A 17363-nucleotide genomic window follows, 5' to 3' on the forward strand; every position below is an offset into this window, starting at 1 on the left:
GAAAAGCATGAAGCTGAGGAGACGGACTCTCATCGTCTCTGTGAACCAAGGGAAGCCTGAACCGAGTGAAACTATAAAAATTTGCTTCTGTTTGATTAGCATATTCGGGCCACGCTACAGCTTTAACGATTCCTGTCATAATACCGTGCCTGCCTTCCACTTCCGTCACCGTGAGGATCAATCGGGCACTAGGTGTACACCTTCCTGACCAGAAACAAACAAGCAGAAGCTGAACAGGACGTACGAAACCGTGGATTCTAGAACTCCCGCGACAAAGGGCAGCGAGTCCAGAGAGAGAGAGAGAGATGAGCTGAGCCTCTGGTTGCCCAGATCACCCGGGCGAGCTCGGCTCTGTCGCAGGGCGGGATATGCCAGGCCGAGCCCCGCAGGTCCCCGCAGGTCCCCGCAGTGGCAAGGCCGATCGGAGAGCCTCAGGCCAGGACAAAGTCTGGAGAGAAAAAGCTGCGTGAAGAAGCCAGAGACGCAGTAAAACTGTGGGAGAGGCGTCGAGAAGCAGCGCCAGCTCCACGCAGGCTGGGAATACTGCTGCCCAGCCGCCAGCCTGGGAAACTTCCTGTCAACGGGCACCGGCTGCCGCCCCCGGAGAGCTTCCTCGGGAGGAAGAAATAATTTCCTCCAAACTAAATGCGTCCCTGGATGCAGTTAGCAAATCAAAAAGCAAGACCCGAAGGGATCCAACTATTACCCAGTAGCTGTGTACCAACAAGAAGCCCAAGACTATTCCGTGGACTGCAGAACGTTTCTGCACCCAACATGACAAGGTCATGGCGTCTAGCATTCACTCAAAGATCGCAAGTCATGCAAAGAATAAGTGACCAGCAGAGAGGAGAGACATTATCAACCAAGATGGAACCAGAACTGACCCAGATGTTAGACGTGGCACACAAAGATCTTGAAATGGGCACCACAACTGTCTTCCCTGGATTTCTATACCCAGCAAAAGCGACTTTCAGCAGTGACGGTGAGACAGACTTTCAGACAAGCAAAGCCCAAAAGAATGTGTCACTGCAGTGATGACTGAAAGACATCCTAGAGGTGGAAGGACAATCAGGTCAGATGGAAGCGTGCAGTGCGCTGGGAACGGTAATAGCCATGATTGAATGTTCAAGCATCCCCTGTGTTACTATTGATGTAAGCACCACATGGCTCTTCGTGTTCGTGTGACATGTAATTTTCAGTATTTGAGAACTTGTCGGTAACCCAGTTCTTTACTATTATTATTATCATTATTATTTGCCCTGTGAAATGGAGGGTCTGGGCTAGTGTCATGTCAGAGTCCCCTGAAGCCTACTGGAGGGAGGGGTTAGCAGAAAACTCTGTATTGGGGGTCCCTGTGTCTAACTCTGTGTTGGGGGCCCCTGTGTCTAACTCTGTGTTGGGGGCCCCTGTGTCTGACTCTGTGTTGGGGGCCCTGTGTCTAACTCTGTGTTGGGGGCCCCTGTATCTAACTCTGTGTTGGGGGCCCCTGTGTCTAACTCTGTGTTGGGGGCCCCTGTGTCTAACTCTGTGTTGGGGGCCCTGTGTCTAACTCTGTGTTGGGGGCCCCTGTGTCTAACTCTGTGTTGGGGGCCCCTGTGTCTAACTCTGTGTTGGGGGCCCTGTGTCTAACTCTGTGTTGGGGGCCCCTGTATCTAACTCTGTGTTGGGGGCCCTGTGTCTAACTCTGTGTTGGGGGCCCCTGTGTCTAACTCTGTGTTGGGGGCCCCTGTGTCTAACTCTGTGTTGGGGGCCCTGTGTCTAACTCTGTATTGGGGGCCCCTGTGTCTGACTCTGTGTTGGGGGTCCCTGTGTGTCTAACTCGGTGTTGGGGGCCCCTGTGTGTCTAACTCGGTGTTGGGGGCCCCTGTATCTAACTCTGTGTTGGGGGCCCCTGTGTCTGACTCTGTGTTGGAGGTCCCTGTGTCTAACTCTGTATTGGGGGCCCCTGTGTCTAACTCTGTGTTGGGGGCCCCTGTGTCTGACTCTGTGTTGGGGGCCCTGTGTGTCTAACTCTGTGTTGGGGGCCCCTGTGTCTAACTCTGTGTTGAGGACCGGGACTCTCTCTTCCCCTCCCCACGTCTAGTGAGAATCTTCAAATCTTTCCATCAAACACTTTTGGTGTCAAGAGCACAAAATAAAATAGAATGTTTTTCATTCTCCAAGGACCCAAGCATGATTATGGGATTGTGAGGAAAATTACCAAACTCACATACTCAATTCACATCCCTCTTCTGTGGAAACATAAACTGACACCATAAATCACTTACATCCACAGGGTGATTTCCCTGAAGAGCCCGCTTATATGGAGGCATTTTGCGGGGAGGGAAGAGGGGGGAAGAAGACAGGGAAGGGGCGGGGAGGGGCAGGGAGGAGACCTTCTGGAAATGGACCCTTAACACATTCACGCCACAGGTGCCCTCACGGGGATGTCCCATGCACCGCCTCATTCTCTGGAGACTTCAGTGGAGTGCAGGAAACTCATTTAAATGTTCTCTCACTTAATGTGCCAACAATGTTTGCTCAGCGCTGCGGTCTCAGCATGATGGGCAGACTGTGGCTGAGGAACTCGGTACCAGGCCAGGACGCCGTAGCCAGGCACACTGCGCCGGGCCCTGGCAAGGCACACCACTCGCCGGGGTCCACTCAGGCGTGGCTTATCCTTAACTGCCAAACAGGAATTTGACAAAGCATATAAGCACTTCTTTATATTCAAACGTGTGTGGCATTTCACCTGTGTAGCTGATGTGTTCCCGATTTTATAAAAGGGCTTGTAAAATATTTAGAAAGATATGACTTCATGTCACCTAGGATCACACATAAAGAATTTTCTAGAAGACATTACAGCACAAGTAAAGACGCACGGCAGTACATTTAGCATGTGTGCAGGATTTGAGACTGATAATGGGCTAAAAGTAGTCAACTTATGATTTTCATATCCATCGATTACCTAAAAGTGTGATTGGTATTACTTTCTCACGAAATCTTAAATGGTAAAACACATTCATCCCCAGAAGTCCTCATAAAGAAAAGATAGATGAAATGATACATGTAAAGGGCTTATAATTACCATATAAACGCCAGTCTTTCCACTTTAATGCAGATACTCATGTGTTTGCTGTAGCTCCACGTGGCTGCCGGGTAGAGACCATCTTGGTCTCTGTCCTGCTTTTGGAGGGGGATGAAGGTCATCCCTGCCTGGCACCATGTCTCAGGACCCGGGCCTGGCCGCCCCGGAGCCGGCACGCGGCCATCCTTGCACAGGTGGCTGCCGTATAACAAGCCAAATAATGACGCGTTCACTCAGCACCAGGTGTTGCTGGTGGGGAGCCTGTGTGCAGCCAACAACACTGACGGCACGTCCCATGGAGGGTCCTTGCGCATCTGCCCTGGAAGGACGTCCCGGGCAGGGGCACAGGCCTGAGGGGCGAGGGTTTCCGAGCAGAGACTTGGTTTAGAGGAGCGGGCGAGGGGGCAGCTTCCCCACAGCAGAGCCCAGGCGCCCGGTGGGACCAGGGTGTGTGATGGACCCGCCAATCCTACTGATGTGAAAAGTGTAAAGGATGCAACGGCCATCTGTCCTATACCGCGATGCCTCGGTGTCCCGGGGAGCGGTGACCCTGAGTCAGGCGGTGGGGGAAAGAGAGACTGTCCCTGCGATCAGTTCCCATGGGGAAGGCTCAGGTCACACGGAGCCGCCACTGTAGCTGGGCGCTGGGCGAGGTGGCTGGCTCAGATCACGCCCCAGCAGAGGGCCGTGGGTGACAGGCCCAGATGCCTGGATTTCACCTCCTCTAAGAGGAAGGTCGTGGGATTCACCCCCAAACAATAAGTTCATGTTTTCTGGGCTTCCACTGAGGGTAGAAATACACTTTTGCAAAAGTCACTATAATGAATGACACAGACATAACAAGAACAACTTCAGCTAATCCATGCACCATGGCGAGAACGGCTGTGCCTGCGAGGTGGAACTTCATGCTGGTCCCCGGGGCTCAGTTCATCGGGCACCTCATTGCACGCATTTGCCGAGTTCATGGACTTACATGGAAGCCACCTGTGTCGCATGAGCAGATGTGAACCCGGCTTCCACGGCTCTGGGTCAGTGTAGCCGTGAGCTGCCTGCGGATGCGTCCAGTGTTGAGGGCACACTCTGTGCGGATGGTTCTCAGCGTGACTTTCTGTTAAAGCGAGAGGACTTAGGTGCCTTCTCCATGCTCATCACGAACAGCGTCCCGCCCCCCCCCCCCGAACCCCCCCTCCACCCCCCCGCAAACGTCATAGCCTAACCACAGGCATCTCCTCATGAGATCCTGGGCCAAAGGCATGCTGGGAGGTTGCTTCTCGCTCCTGCGGTTCCCTCCACACCTCGCCTAGCGCCGGGGCTGTGTTAGGTGCGTGCGCACAGAGCATGGGGTAGGGATAGCATCAGGGCCTCGATCCTAAGGTCACAGCAGAGTGACAGCCTTCCTCTCTAAGATTGCGTCCTTTACAGAATTAACTGAATGTTACTCACACCAAGTACCTCCACATTTGAATAGTAGGAGGAGCTTTAAGTCAGAGAGAAAAAGAAATTAAAGACAAAAATAAAATTTAGTAAGTTTAGGGCACCATTAGTAGTTGTAATATTATTTTTGATCCATCAACCACAGTAGGCAAAACAGCAAAAAAGGAAATAAATGTGGTCTGAAGCAGAGTCACCTACTGACAGTCACGTAACCAGACTGGGGGTGCTCACATAGACTTGGGGAGTCTTTTATGGCAGTGCCCATGCAGGGCACAGTGCCAGGAGGCCTCTAGTTCCAGAGGAACAGGGATGGCAGGGGTGTTCCCTTTCTGTGTGCTTCTCTCTCTCACTAGGCACTGGTGGCACGACCAGTAACCTCGCCTGGCTCTGGGCACGGCCTGTAAGGTCGCCCGGCTGTGGGCACGGCCTGTGAGCTCACCCGGCTGTGGGCACGGCCTGTTACCTCGCCCGGCTGTGGGCACGACCTGTAACCTCGCCCAGCTGTGGGCATGGCCTGTGAGCTTGCCCGGCTGTGGGCACGGCCTGTGAGCTCACCCGGCTGTGGGCACGGCCTGTTACCTCGCCCAGCTGTGGGCACGGCCTGTGAGCTCACCCGGCTGTGGGCACGGCCTGTTACCTCGCCCGGCTGTGGGCACGACCTGTAACCTCGCCCAGCTGTGGGCACGGCCTGTGAGCTTGCCCGGCTGCGGGCACAGCCTGTGAGCTTGCCCTGGGCACCTGCTTAAAGTCATCCGCGGCTGCCCTTCCCGTCCAGGTGAGCCGTCACCGTGGGAGCGGTGGCATCCTTTCGGATCTGGCCCAGCCACTGCTGCTTCTGCCACCATGGGGTCTTCGTCCCCCATGACTTTCTCTCCTTTAAAACCACCTCCTAAATGCGGCCCCCAGGCCCGGAGCCCATCACTGCGCTCGCTGCGCCTGTTCGCCTTTCTGCGTCCGTCGTCTTGGTTTGAAAACTTGATTTAAAAAGAGTGCGTGCTGTGTGAACCCAAACTGCTCTAAAACTGTCTCAAAGAAACAGACTCTAACATTTATTCACTAGTTTTATTCATCTTAGTTTTGTCAAGTTTATGGGTAAGTTTACAAATTACACGTTATCTTCTTCCTTTTCTAATGAGGCAGCAAGATAAACGTAGAGAGTTGTGGACACTATTAAAGTGTGGACAGCGCTCCTTTGCCCAGTGTCATCCGAGAGGAGGGTGTATGGTGGCCCGTGCTGCCCGCAGTAACAGAACAACTAAAAAGAAGCTTTAAATTCTACTTGCTAATGATACAAGGACTTTTGAGGGGAAAAGTTTAGATTCCAAGTCTAAAGTCATTTGAAATGTTTTAAAGCTCGGATTTTGTGATTGCGCAGTATTTCTCTTTGCTTGTAGCCAAATGCAGCCATGTTATCAGCGTGTGCGTTACTGCGATGGGCGGGCGCTTCTCCTGCCCTTCCCAGCCCAGGTGTGCACTCTGCAGTCCCCGCGTTCCTCAGCCTCCAGCTGTGGGAGCACGGACAGTAGGGACAAGTGTCACTCTGGGTGGGGCACTCCGTCCTGGTAGATTCAGCACCAAGAACAGCGGCAGCAGTGACATGGAGGAAGTTGCAGAGCTGAAGCCAGGAGAGAAGCCCAGCCCGGGATGCAGGCGGCCGGGCCCAGAGCATCCGTCCATCTGTCCATCTGTCCCCGAGCAAGGCCCGCAACCAGAGAGCCCAGCCGTTTCTTGTAGGTTATCACCAGCGGACAGACCACTATCTGTGTGCTGTCCCAGAGGTCAGCTCTGGTCCTTGGTGGGAGGGCACAACGTGAACACTTTAACCTCCTATTTCCTTTGTGTGAGAACGGACACTGGAGAGCTCTGCCCACGTGTGCAACCGGCACACGCCGCGGACGCCCATGTGTCCTCTCGGGCCCACGCATCCTGAGGCAGGCAGCCTCCACTCTGAGGGAGTGACGAGCAGTGTGGACCCCGGCTGCTGTCTGCCACAGTCTTGCTGGGCTACAGACCCAGAGCCAGGACACGTCTGTCACAGCCTCAGCCAGTGACGTCACACACGCAGCTGCTGCCATAGAGCCAGGACACGCCCGCCACGGCCTCAGCCAGTGACGTCACACATGCAGCTGCTGCCACGTTGTGGTTGGGAGAAGCTACAGCCCCAAACAGCATTGGCGTGTACTTCCCTGGGGCCGAAAGGTTTTTAGACTTAGATATTTTTAGATCTTAAAAAGGTTATGCAGTTTTTATATTTGAGCTCTGAAATATCTCCAGGAGTGTTTATGCCCTGTCATTTTTAAAATATGTATATAGTAACTGCAGGGAGAAGTCTGACTAGTCACACCAAGTTGGATAAATATAGACTAGCAACAATGTCATAAGTCGCTGTCAGTTTTTGCCATAAATTAAATGTTACACCACATTTAGAGAAAAGAATTAAAACTGTGTTTTCAGCATCTTTTGGATTTGAGAATTTCATTTTAATTTTTATTGCCTATTACATTGGCCTAGGGATCAAAAAAGGTTTATGCTTTTAAATTGGGTGATAAAGTAAAATTTTAAAAAATGCTTTTGCAGTGTAGCAGCAGCTGAATTGATGTGAACGGCGATGCTGTTAGACCTGACCCTGTGGTGCAATTGAAGGCGGTGTGCTCGCTGCAGTAACGTCCAAGACTCACTCTCTCCTGCTGAGAATGGCTTCAGGCTGGTGCATGCGTGCACGCCTGTGTGTGTGTGTGTTTACATGTACACAATGCATTTATTTGTTGTGAACCAACAGAGGGCCTAGCAGAAGGCAGTGGTCCTCCTGGTGACCTTGGCGGTGGCCGTGGTGGATGGGCAGCAAGTGACCGCCTGCAAACCACGGCTCTGCATCTTGGGAGCGACACCGCGGAGCTCGGCCCGCTGCCGCGAGGCTGTATTAACGCCTTATTAAGAGAAAACAAACTTACCATTGAGCATCACAGACTCATTTACTGCTGAGGTTTGATCTGTTTAAGGTCTACTCTAACCCAATTTTCCCACTGGCGTTCAGTTAGCAACGTCTGCAAGTATTGTGCGATCCAACGAGTTCGGAGTCGTTTTGTACCCAAACCTGTATCATTATTCCTGGATTTTTATTTTATTGTTGTTGTTATTCATCTTCCCTGGAAGATATTGTTCCATTGATTTTTTTTTTCTTTTAGAGAGAGTGGGATGGAGGGAGAGAGAGAGAGAAAGAGAAAGGGAGAGAGAGGGAGACGTATTTCATAGACAGGGCTAGTAATTTCCAGTTTGGTTTTATCGCATCATGTGAATGATGGAGCTTCCGCAGATCTGTACCTCTCCCACCATGATCGGTGAGCACTTCCGCGCCCCCAGAAAGGACGCGGGCAATTGTCTGCGGGGTTTTATCTGCTGGCCAAGCACTTGGTGATTTGCTGGTGGGGTGTCTACCATGGGTTCTGCAAGCTCAGAGAAAACATAAGTGCGCCTGTCTGTCATCTGTGTGTGAAGCACTGTCCCGACTCCCGCAGCTCGGCTGTTCTGCAGGAATTACTCTGTGCTGTGAGGGAGGATCTTCTTCATGTTGACAAAAAGCAGTGGCCGCCAGCCCCTGTTCACAGGGTCAGTCGCGCCCTCCATGCTGAGCCTTTTGGGGGTCAGGAGTTGCTCTAACTCTCTCTCTCTCAATGCCCTTGAAGGATCTGCCGCATTTAAAGGATGAGTGGAAAGGGTAGCATTTGCCTGGCTGGTGCTGCTCAATTGGTTGAGCATTGACTCATGAACATAGAGGTCACCGGTTCGATTCCCGGTCAGGGCACATGCCTGGGTTTTGGGCTTTATCCCCAGGAGGAGGCATGCTGGAGGCAGCCCATCAATGTTTCTCTCTCATCATTGATGTTTCTATCTCTCCCTTTTTCTCTCTAAAATCAATAACAACATATTTTTAAGAAAGGGTAGCATTCCACGTTACAGAAGAAACGTCCCCAACCAGTGTGGCTTGCCTGCTGCCCCCGGAGAGCACCTGGGCTCAGGGGCAGAACAAGAGTAGGCAAATGAATTAACAAGGCGAGAGGTGCAGGTTCCAACATCCCAGCTGCCGTGTGGAGGTGGAGCCAGTCCCCCCGGGATTCTGGGGTGCTGGAGAGCAGGAAAGGTGTGGGGCTCCGCATGAGCTGGGAGACGCACGCTCTGCTCCCCTGTGAGCCGCCATAGGCATGCCTGCCTCCTGAGAGTAGGGTCCTTCCTCTGTCCTTCAGTCTTGCTGCTCACTGACCAATGGTGTAGGCAGCCTGGATCACGCCCTGGCTTCACCTGTGATTGTGTGGCTTTGTGCCAATCAATTCACTGCTCTGGGTATCCCTTCCCTTGTCACGAGATGCTATTTCAGGCTTCCTCCTGTGTCCACGTGGAGTTCGTGTCTGAGACTCACTTGTCAGTGAGGGGTGTTGCTCCACGGGGCACAGAGGCCCCAGCTCCGTGGCACAAAGAGCACAAGAAGGAAAAGCTAGCAGATTCCTGGACCCTCTTCAAAGGCGTCCCTGACTGCTGCCCAGGGTCACTCGTTCCCCTCGAGAGATCTGATGCTGGTTTATTTCTAACTCAGACCTAATGAGAGAGCCCTTCTCCTGCCCCGATTTTCTAACATTTAAGAAATTGTACTGTGTTTACTGAGGTCGTATCCTTGGAAATGTTCAGACGGGGAATCGCCGGCTGCCTGCCATGTCTTTGATCGTATTTCTCTTTCTTGCAGGAATTTTTCTTTAAATGTTCAGCGCACCCGACCTCTGACAAAGAAACATCAGTAGCTTTGAACCTGATCACAACCAACAGCCGGGGCATCACCTGCATCACGTGCACCGACATCAGGTGAGGACTGGAAACACTGTCACACACACCTCGCTTTCCCAACAGCACGGCCTTCCCAGGGAGTCTCTCCTGAGGAGAGTCTGCTTGACTTTGACACTGTCCGCCTCACTTGGGTATATTTTAATGAAAAAGACTTCAAAATGCCAAGTCCTTGCATTTGCAGCTTGCTCAGTAGTCAAGTAGGATCCTAGGATATAAGTGAGATGACTGCTATCTCAAAACGGACTCAGGCATAGAGATGTTGTCATGGACTCATGCACAGGATGTTGTCATGGACTCATGCATAGGATGTTGGCATGGATTCATGTGTAGGGATGTTGGCATGGATTCATGTGTGGGGATGTTGTCATGGACTCATGCATAGGATGTTGTCATGGACTCATGCATAGGATGTTGTCATGGACTCATGCACAGGATGTTGTCATGGACTCATGCATAGGATGTTGTCATGGACTCATGCACAGGATGTTGTCATGGACTCATGCATAGGATGTTGTCATGGACTCATGCACAGGATGTTGTCATGGACTCATGCATAGGATGTTGTCATGGACTCATGCATAGGATGTTGGCATGGACTCATGCATAGGATGTTGTCAGGGACTCATGCATAGGATGTTGGCATGGATTCATGTGTAGGGATGTTGTCATGGACTCATGCACAGGATGTTGTCATGGACTCAAGCATAGGATGTTGTCATGGACTCAAGCATAGGATGTTGTCATGGACTCATGCATAGGATGTTGTTATGGAGGCATGGATTCATGTGTAGGGATGTTGGCATGGACTCATGCATAGGATGCTGGCATGGATTCATGTGTAGGGATGTTGTCATGGACTCATGCATAGGATGTTGGCATGGACTCATGCATAGGATGTTGGCATGGACTCATGCATAGGATGTTGGCATTGATTCATGTGTAGGGATGTTGTCATGGACTCATGCATAGGATGTTGGCATGGATTCATATGTAGGGATGTTGTCATGGACTCATGCATAGGATGTTGGCATGGATTCATGTGTAGGGATGTTGTCATGGACTCATGCACAGGATGTTGTCATGGACTCATGCATAGGATGTTGTCGTGGAACCATGTGCGAGGATGTCATAAATCCCTGCATGAGCACACCCCAATACTCTACATCAGTGGTTCTCAACCTTGGCTGCACATTAGAATCACCTGGGAATCTTTTTAAAATCCTGATTTCTAGGCCCCATCCTCCAGAAATTCTGTTTCTTTGTTATGGGGTGGGGCCACAATATTAGTAACAAAGAAACAGAATTTCCGGAGGATGAGGCCCAGAAATCAGGATTTTAAAAAGATTCCCAGGTGATTCTAATGTGCAGCCAAGGTTGAGGACCACTGCTCTACATTGTGCTTTGCTAATTGTGGGGTTTGGTGTGTTTTTTCCTGCTAATGCTTTATATTTTAATTTAGAAATAATTCACTCACAATAAAATTTCTAAAATGTTAGAAAAATTTACCCTTATGGTTAGTAAGATTTTAGTTTAATTCTTTCCAGTATCTTGAGAAGCCTAGATATTTGCATGTACATATGGGGTGTGTGTGTGTGTGAATGTGTACACGCCTGCTGTATGCAATCATGTTATATATAGTTTTGTATCCGCCTTTTCCATTTAACATGGTATCGTGATCAATTTTCCCTGCCATGGAATATTTTATGAAAACAAGGCGCGTGATTTTAATAAGCGTCTAAGATTCCATCACATGGGAATACTCTATTTACTCCTTTCCCCATTGCTAGTAATTTAGACTATTTCCAGTGCTTTTTAAAAAATGTACATATTAAATGAAGTAAGGCTGAAGTCTAAATCCTTTCGTGTGCTTCGAATATAAAGGCACAGTCATAGAAATTGGCCTCCGGGTTCCTCATAAAGTCCAGGAAACTGAAGTAGGAAATCGGCAAGGCTCTGACTGGCTCTAAAGGTGGGAGCCGTGCTCGGTCACAGCTTTAAAGCGATCCTGTCATTTGAGAAAACACTTGGTTATGGGTCCCGTCTACTAGCAGGTACAGGAGTAACAGAGGAGGTTTTCGGGGCTCCTGCTGTCCAGACCACACCCCGGTGCTGGTTAACATGCGAAAACATGTAGACGATAGATGTGCCATGCATTTCCAAATGTTGGCGAAAATTCCCTTCAGTGTGTGAAAGGAAAACACTATCGGGAAGTGAGATACAAAAACATTTCACAGCAGAGAGAGCCGAGAATCACAGAGCCCAGCCTGTCCATGTGCTCTGCCAGCCACGGGCTGCCTGTAAGGCAAGGCCAGGCTGACGGGGTACAGACATGGGACCAAGGCCACAGTCCCACTCGTGTCTCTGCAGCAGAGGATTTAAATTAGTGTTTCTGACCTGAATTAAAGCAATTCTGCTTCATTCAAAGCAACAAGCAGAAAACAGATTATTTTTATACTAGAGGCCAGGTGCACAAAATTCGTGCACTGGTACGGGGGATGTCCCTCAGCCCAGCCTGCACCTTCTCCAATCTGGGATCCCTCTCACAATCTGGGACTGCTGGCTCCCAACCGCTCGCCTGCCTGCCTGCCTGCCTGCCTGATTGCCCCTAACCACTACTGCCTGCCAGCCTGATCACCCCCTAACCACTCCCCTGCCAGCCTGATCGATGCCTAACTGCTTCCCTGCTGGCCCAGTCGCCCCCAACTGCCCTCCCCTGCAGGCCTGGTCCCCTCCAACTGCCCCCCCCTGTGCTGGCCTGATTGCCCACAACTTCCCTCCCCTGCTGGCCATCATGTGGCTGTGGGTGCCGCCATCTTTGAGGGCATGGCAATCAATTAGCATAGTCCCTCCTTAGTGGCCATGGGCGTTGCCATCTTTGCAATGGTGTGAGGGTCAATTAGCATATTCCCTCTTTATTAGATAGGATGGAACACTCTCTTCTTAAAAAACCCTCCTGAATGTAATGGAATTTTCCAAAACTGAATAAGATAAAGTAAATTTATCAGCAATCAACAAGCCTTAAAGCAATATTACGAATAAGGAGGAGGTTAAGGCGATATTAGGAATAAGGAGGTTAAGGCGATATTAGGAATAAGGAGAAGAGTTAAATTTCTGCGGCCAGCTTGTAGGGTCCAGATCCTTCAGCTGTATTGTTGAGGGTCGGTAACTTATGCAAAGAGAAGGACTGTTTTATCAGCACTGGTGCTCTGAAATGTGAGCCCATGCCAGTGGGTGACCTTCATTTCCCCGGGTCCACCCCGAGATTTAGGTGTGAGCAGCCCTACCCCCAGGCTTCCTGGAGCCATTGCAGGGGCCTCAGCATGAAGTTCACACGCTCACCTCTTCCTTCAGCGGTGGCTGCAGGTGCCCAGCAATCCACCCCGACCAGTTCTGCAGCCGTTAGGTCAGCCTTGCACGTGTCCCTGCCTGGGTCTTAGCGGTTCATTTTCTGAAGGTGGATGCTAAGAAGCAGCTGTATTTTGAAAGCCTCTAAGCGGCCCTCGCCAGGGCTGGTGACAGGGAAGCCTTATTTTTATGGCCTATTTTCAATGGACGTGAATGCCCATAAAGTCTTGGTTATTTCCTTTATTTTATTCAAAAGCCTTTAAATAGCTCATTTTACTTTAAATAATATTGTAAGTGACATGTGCATTTGTTTCTAATTGCAACTTAATCCTTGTAATTAGCAATTGATGATCAACTTGGTGAGGAGAGGACGTTATTTTCATTGCAAAGTGTGTTTGCACTGGTTCCTGTCCTCAGACTGCAGAGTGCCGGGACATTCGGTAGCGGTGGGCAATGGTGTGATCTACGTGGCTCTCTGAAGACGTCGCACGTGTAGCAATTATTTCCCGTGACATTCAGAATCAAGTATTTACAGATTTGTTCTTCGTGGCTTCCAAAACTCACAGAGCTGTTTGCAGCCAAATCAGCAATAGTCTCAGGAACCCAAATGCAAGCAAATTATTCACTGAAGCAAGACTCATGGTGTGTTGATTCTGTTTCTTGTTAATTTGGCAAATTCTGCGTCAGAAAAACACAGCCTCAGACCCTGTTGCTGACGTGCAGCGGGAATGACATCCGAGCGTTTCCGGGTCTGGGCCCAGATCATCCCTCCCTCCCCTCTTCTACTTTCTCTAAAAATCAGTGGGGAAAATATCCTCAGATGAGGATTACAACAAAAAAGCCAACCACCAGTTCACTCAGCAGATGTATGTTGAGCTGATGAGACTCAGGAGGTGTCACAGGTGCCCCGGGCTGTGACGAGCGCTGTTCATGGGACGCAGGGAGGGCAGATGCCAACTGTGCCCCCCAGCAGTCGAGGGTGTGGTGGGAAAGGGCTGGGTAGGGCCAGGGGACCCGGCAGCCCCTCCCGATGCCTCCTCAGTGTGTTGTTGCTCTGCAGCAGGAGCCCAAACTCACTTCCAGTGACCCTGTTGCTTGGCCAAGACAGCCTGAAAAGTAAACAGAATAACTTCCGTGTAGGTGATGAGGCAGGGCATGCGCCAGTTGGCCCACCCGCTGTTCTGTACGTCCAGCCAGCGGTGCTGACATCACCTGTTCCGTGGACACACCTCCTCCTTGCACGTTGCTCAGCAAAGGGCCGGACCGTGACCTCTGACCCCAAAGCCAAACTCCGGCACATGGTGCTGTCATTGCTAGTCTTCACCTCTGGTTTCTTCCCCTCAGCCATTTTGTTCAAAATGTATTTTCCTTACTTTCTTTCTTTATATTAAAAAAATGCAGTTGCCTGTGAGCTTCTTTAAAGTCGCCATATAACTAAAGCATTCGCTGTTTCTCTATAGATCATGATACTTGTAACTGAGGAGCCTCCCTCTGCGGGTAGAAGGCAGCGGTTTTGAGAGAGTGTTCTCACTGCTTGCTAACTGCTGTGTAAGTTAAACCAACGACTGTTCCTGACAAAATATTGTCCCAAGTGCTGATTTTTGCTTCACTCGGAGAAACTTCCTTTGATAAACATTTTCCAACAGGGAAAGCCCTCGTCAAAGAAGTTATTTTTACTTATACACATTTTGGAACTTCCACCATTTCGAGGCAACAAAATCAGAAGTTTCCTCCATCTTGTGGTACGAATATAAATTTATCAAATTAAAAATAGAACTTTCATTGGAAGATTCTTTCTATGAATTGAAATATTCCAAAAGTTAAATTATGGATTTCAGAGTGAAACTTTTGTGTGTCATTTGACTTCTCATCATTGAATGGAGTCAGATCCGCCTTCACTTCTTAGGATTAATCCAGTTTCTTGACCTTTTCTGGTGACTTTTACTTATTCAGAAGCTGGGGGATTCCATTAATTGAAGATTTTGCTAAAGCATTGCTAACTGATTTTGAACAATTTAGAAGATTCTCATAAAGTAATTAATACAATTGCAGTGTAGGGGAGAAAAAAAATTGTTTCCTATACTCTCCTCGGTTCTCCAGCTGAAGTCCTGACAGAAGACAGATTAACAAAAACAAAACAAGCAGAAATTTACTAACCAGAGCAGCCCACATTACACGTGGGCGAACCCAGAGATGGGTAACTCAAAGAGCTGGTTAGAACTTGGGCTTATCCAGGGGTAGGCAAAAGTAGGTTTACAGTTGTGAGTACACAAAACACAGTTTATTCTTATAGTATTATTTATCAGTTACTGTGTGATTTTTCCATAAAAACAACTGTAAACCGACTTTATACCCATCCTGTATACCTTCTTAATCAAAGAACAATCCCTTTGTGGAGAAGTGACAAAACAAAGAAAGAACTTTGAACTTCTAGGGCAGCGAATTGTGGGAAGTAAACATATGGGGAGTCTAATGGAAGATGAGGGCCAGTTAGGAATGTTTGTAGTGTAGGCATCTGCCTCTGGTGTCCCCGTGGCTGATAGGGGTCTAGAGGTGTCTCCAGGGATTATTGTCTGTCCTTCCTGGCAGAGAGGGGGAGGGACACCGTACAAAGGCATGCCCTGCCTTTAGGCAATGCAGGCGAGAGAGCTTTTCCTATGCCTGCTTTCTCCCAGTGGGCTGCAGCTCAAAATAGTCCCGATGCCAAAATGGCCGGCCTGGGTGTGGCACCTGCAGTCACCCTCCCGCAGGCCTTCTTCTCCAGCATCACATGCGCCACAACAACTTCGCAGGCACATGTATCCATTGTGACGATGACTTCTTTGCTTGGTAGAACAGCCCAGCCTCCTCGGGGGCGGGGGCGGGGGCGGGGCGGGCTGGTTTACGAAGCAGTGTTTGTAGGGCTGGCGTTCTCTGACGTGCGATTGATGAGGGCAGCGAGGGAGGCCGTGCACGCTGGCGCCCACAGAGGCTTTCTTACCCGACCTCAGATTTGTCACCACAGCTTTGCAGAAATATTTGTAAATTGTGACAAGTACGGCTGCTGCTTTGGTTGGGCGACTCTCACAGCTTGTTGATCGCAGTCACAAGTTGCCTGCACACCACCGTTACTTCCAAGCAGGTTCCACAAACCCCTGACTTTAGTGAGGATGTTGTTTCTAACCCTGATGCTCTTTTCCACCCAAATGTATATGCATGTTGTCACTTTAAAAACAACACAGGCAGCCTGGAGCTTTCAACCGAATTGTCGGTAGAACCCACAATGTCAGATAATTCACGATCAAGAAAATACACTTCCGAAAGTTTTGCTTTGAGTCAATGAATTACATGGAAAGAAAAACTGAACAGTTATTGGAATGAAGAGACTTTCTATTTTTAGTATCGAGGGACGCCGACAGACTACGGTTCAGTTTGACTTTTCATGCAGTTCTGCTAAGCAGGCCGATGCCAGCAGCCATCACCTAACTTGTACATGCACAGAAAACTTGGAATCCAAACCGAGTAAATTAATTTAGAACAGTCACTTGATCTAAATGGGAAACCACACTTCACTGAGTAATATGCAAATGTGCCTTCTGAGCTGCGGCCGAAGTCGGAGCCCAGAGCTCAGCGTTCTCGAAATAGCTCAGGCTTGGTGCCTGCCGGCGCTCCTCCCGCAGGCGGGCGAGGCTGGTCAGTGATATTTGAAAGCCCCTCTGGCGGATGGGAGAGTCGAATAACACCCATGCCACGTCTGTATGACACCCTGAGCTTTCCCGAGAGGTAGACATGGTGCTCAGCGGGGCTGTGATTTATAATAGCACAGCCTGTCTGACTTGCCACTGCCAGGCCTCCTGAGACCTGAGAACTCCCTGAGGTCAGAGCGGCAGAGGTGTCTTTTGTTGTTAGGACGGGGGCTGGTTGCCAGGGAGCCAAGCCTGTGATGAAAGGGGTGGAGCGTCCAGTCCAGCCGTCTGGGGGGATGTTGGTATGTGAGATTGTTTTACTTATTTATTAGGGACCGAGGCCTGTGAAGGCAAGGGAAGAGGCGAGATTGGCAGAGAAAGATGAAGGAGACAGGCCTAGCTAGGCCCTGGCCCACCGTGTGGGGCCTCGGCAGTGAGCATGGCCTGCATCCTGGGAGACCAAACCTAGACGCTACATGACACCTGGCCGAGTCTCCAGCAACACTGCCCAGGGACAGGGGCGGGTTCAGGTCCGAGGAGCTGACAGCTGGAGGCGCCTGCTGACTACATGCCCAGCAGCTGGGGGGCAGCGTGTTGAGAGGGGACCCAGGGGGTACCTCCCCATCTCTCCTGGAGGCTGTAGGAATCTGAGGAAAGTGATGTAGGACCATGTCAGGGAATAGAGTGAACACTAAGTATTTCTGGGCGAGAATCAGCAAAGAGAATCTCTTTAACTTACTCTGGAAATTGTTATAATTACCAGGGAATCTCATTCAGAGGAATAACACACGTTTTTAAAAGCAAAATTAGCCCTAACCGGCTTGGCTCAGTGGATAGAGCGCGGCCTGCGGACTGAAGGGTCCCAGGTTCAATTCCGGTCAAGGGCATGTACCTTGGTTACGGGCACATCCCCAGTAGGGGGTGTGCAGGAGGCAGCTGATCGATGCTTCTCTCTCATTGATGTTTCTAACTCTATATCCCTCTCCCCTCTTCTCTGTAAAAAATCAATAAAATATCTT

At 50.1% G+C, this 17363-nt stretch overlaps 1 protein-coding gene across 3 annotated transcripts in view; it reads left to right on the forward strand.

Annotated features, from left to right (window-relative positions):
- Nucleotides 1-17363, forward strand: part of PRKN (parkin RBR E3 ubiquitin protein ligase) — a 515476-nt gene that overhangs the window by 305101 nt on the left and 193012 nt on the right. For all 3 annotated transcript variants that reach the window (XM_070417373.1, XM_070417375.1, XM_070417374.1), the window contains one exon: nt 9237-9352. In XM_070417373.1, the coding sequence (XP_070273474.1) occupies nt 9237-9352 (116 nt within the window). The remainder of the gene's footprint in view (nt 1-9236; nt 9353-17363) is intronic.

Source organism: Myotis yumanensis, unplaced genomic scaffold, assembly GCF_028538775.1.
Source record: "Myotis yumanensis isolate MYYU_CA2020_CCGP unplaced genomic scaffold, mMyoYum1.0.hap1 SCAF_6, whole genome shotgun sequence".
NCBI classification, from domain to species: Eukaryota; Metazoa; Chordata; class Mammalia; order Chiroptera; family Vespertilionidae; genus Myotis; species Myotis yumanensis.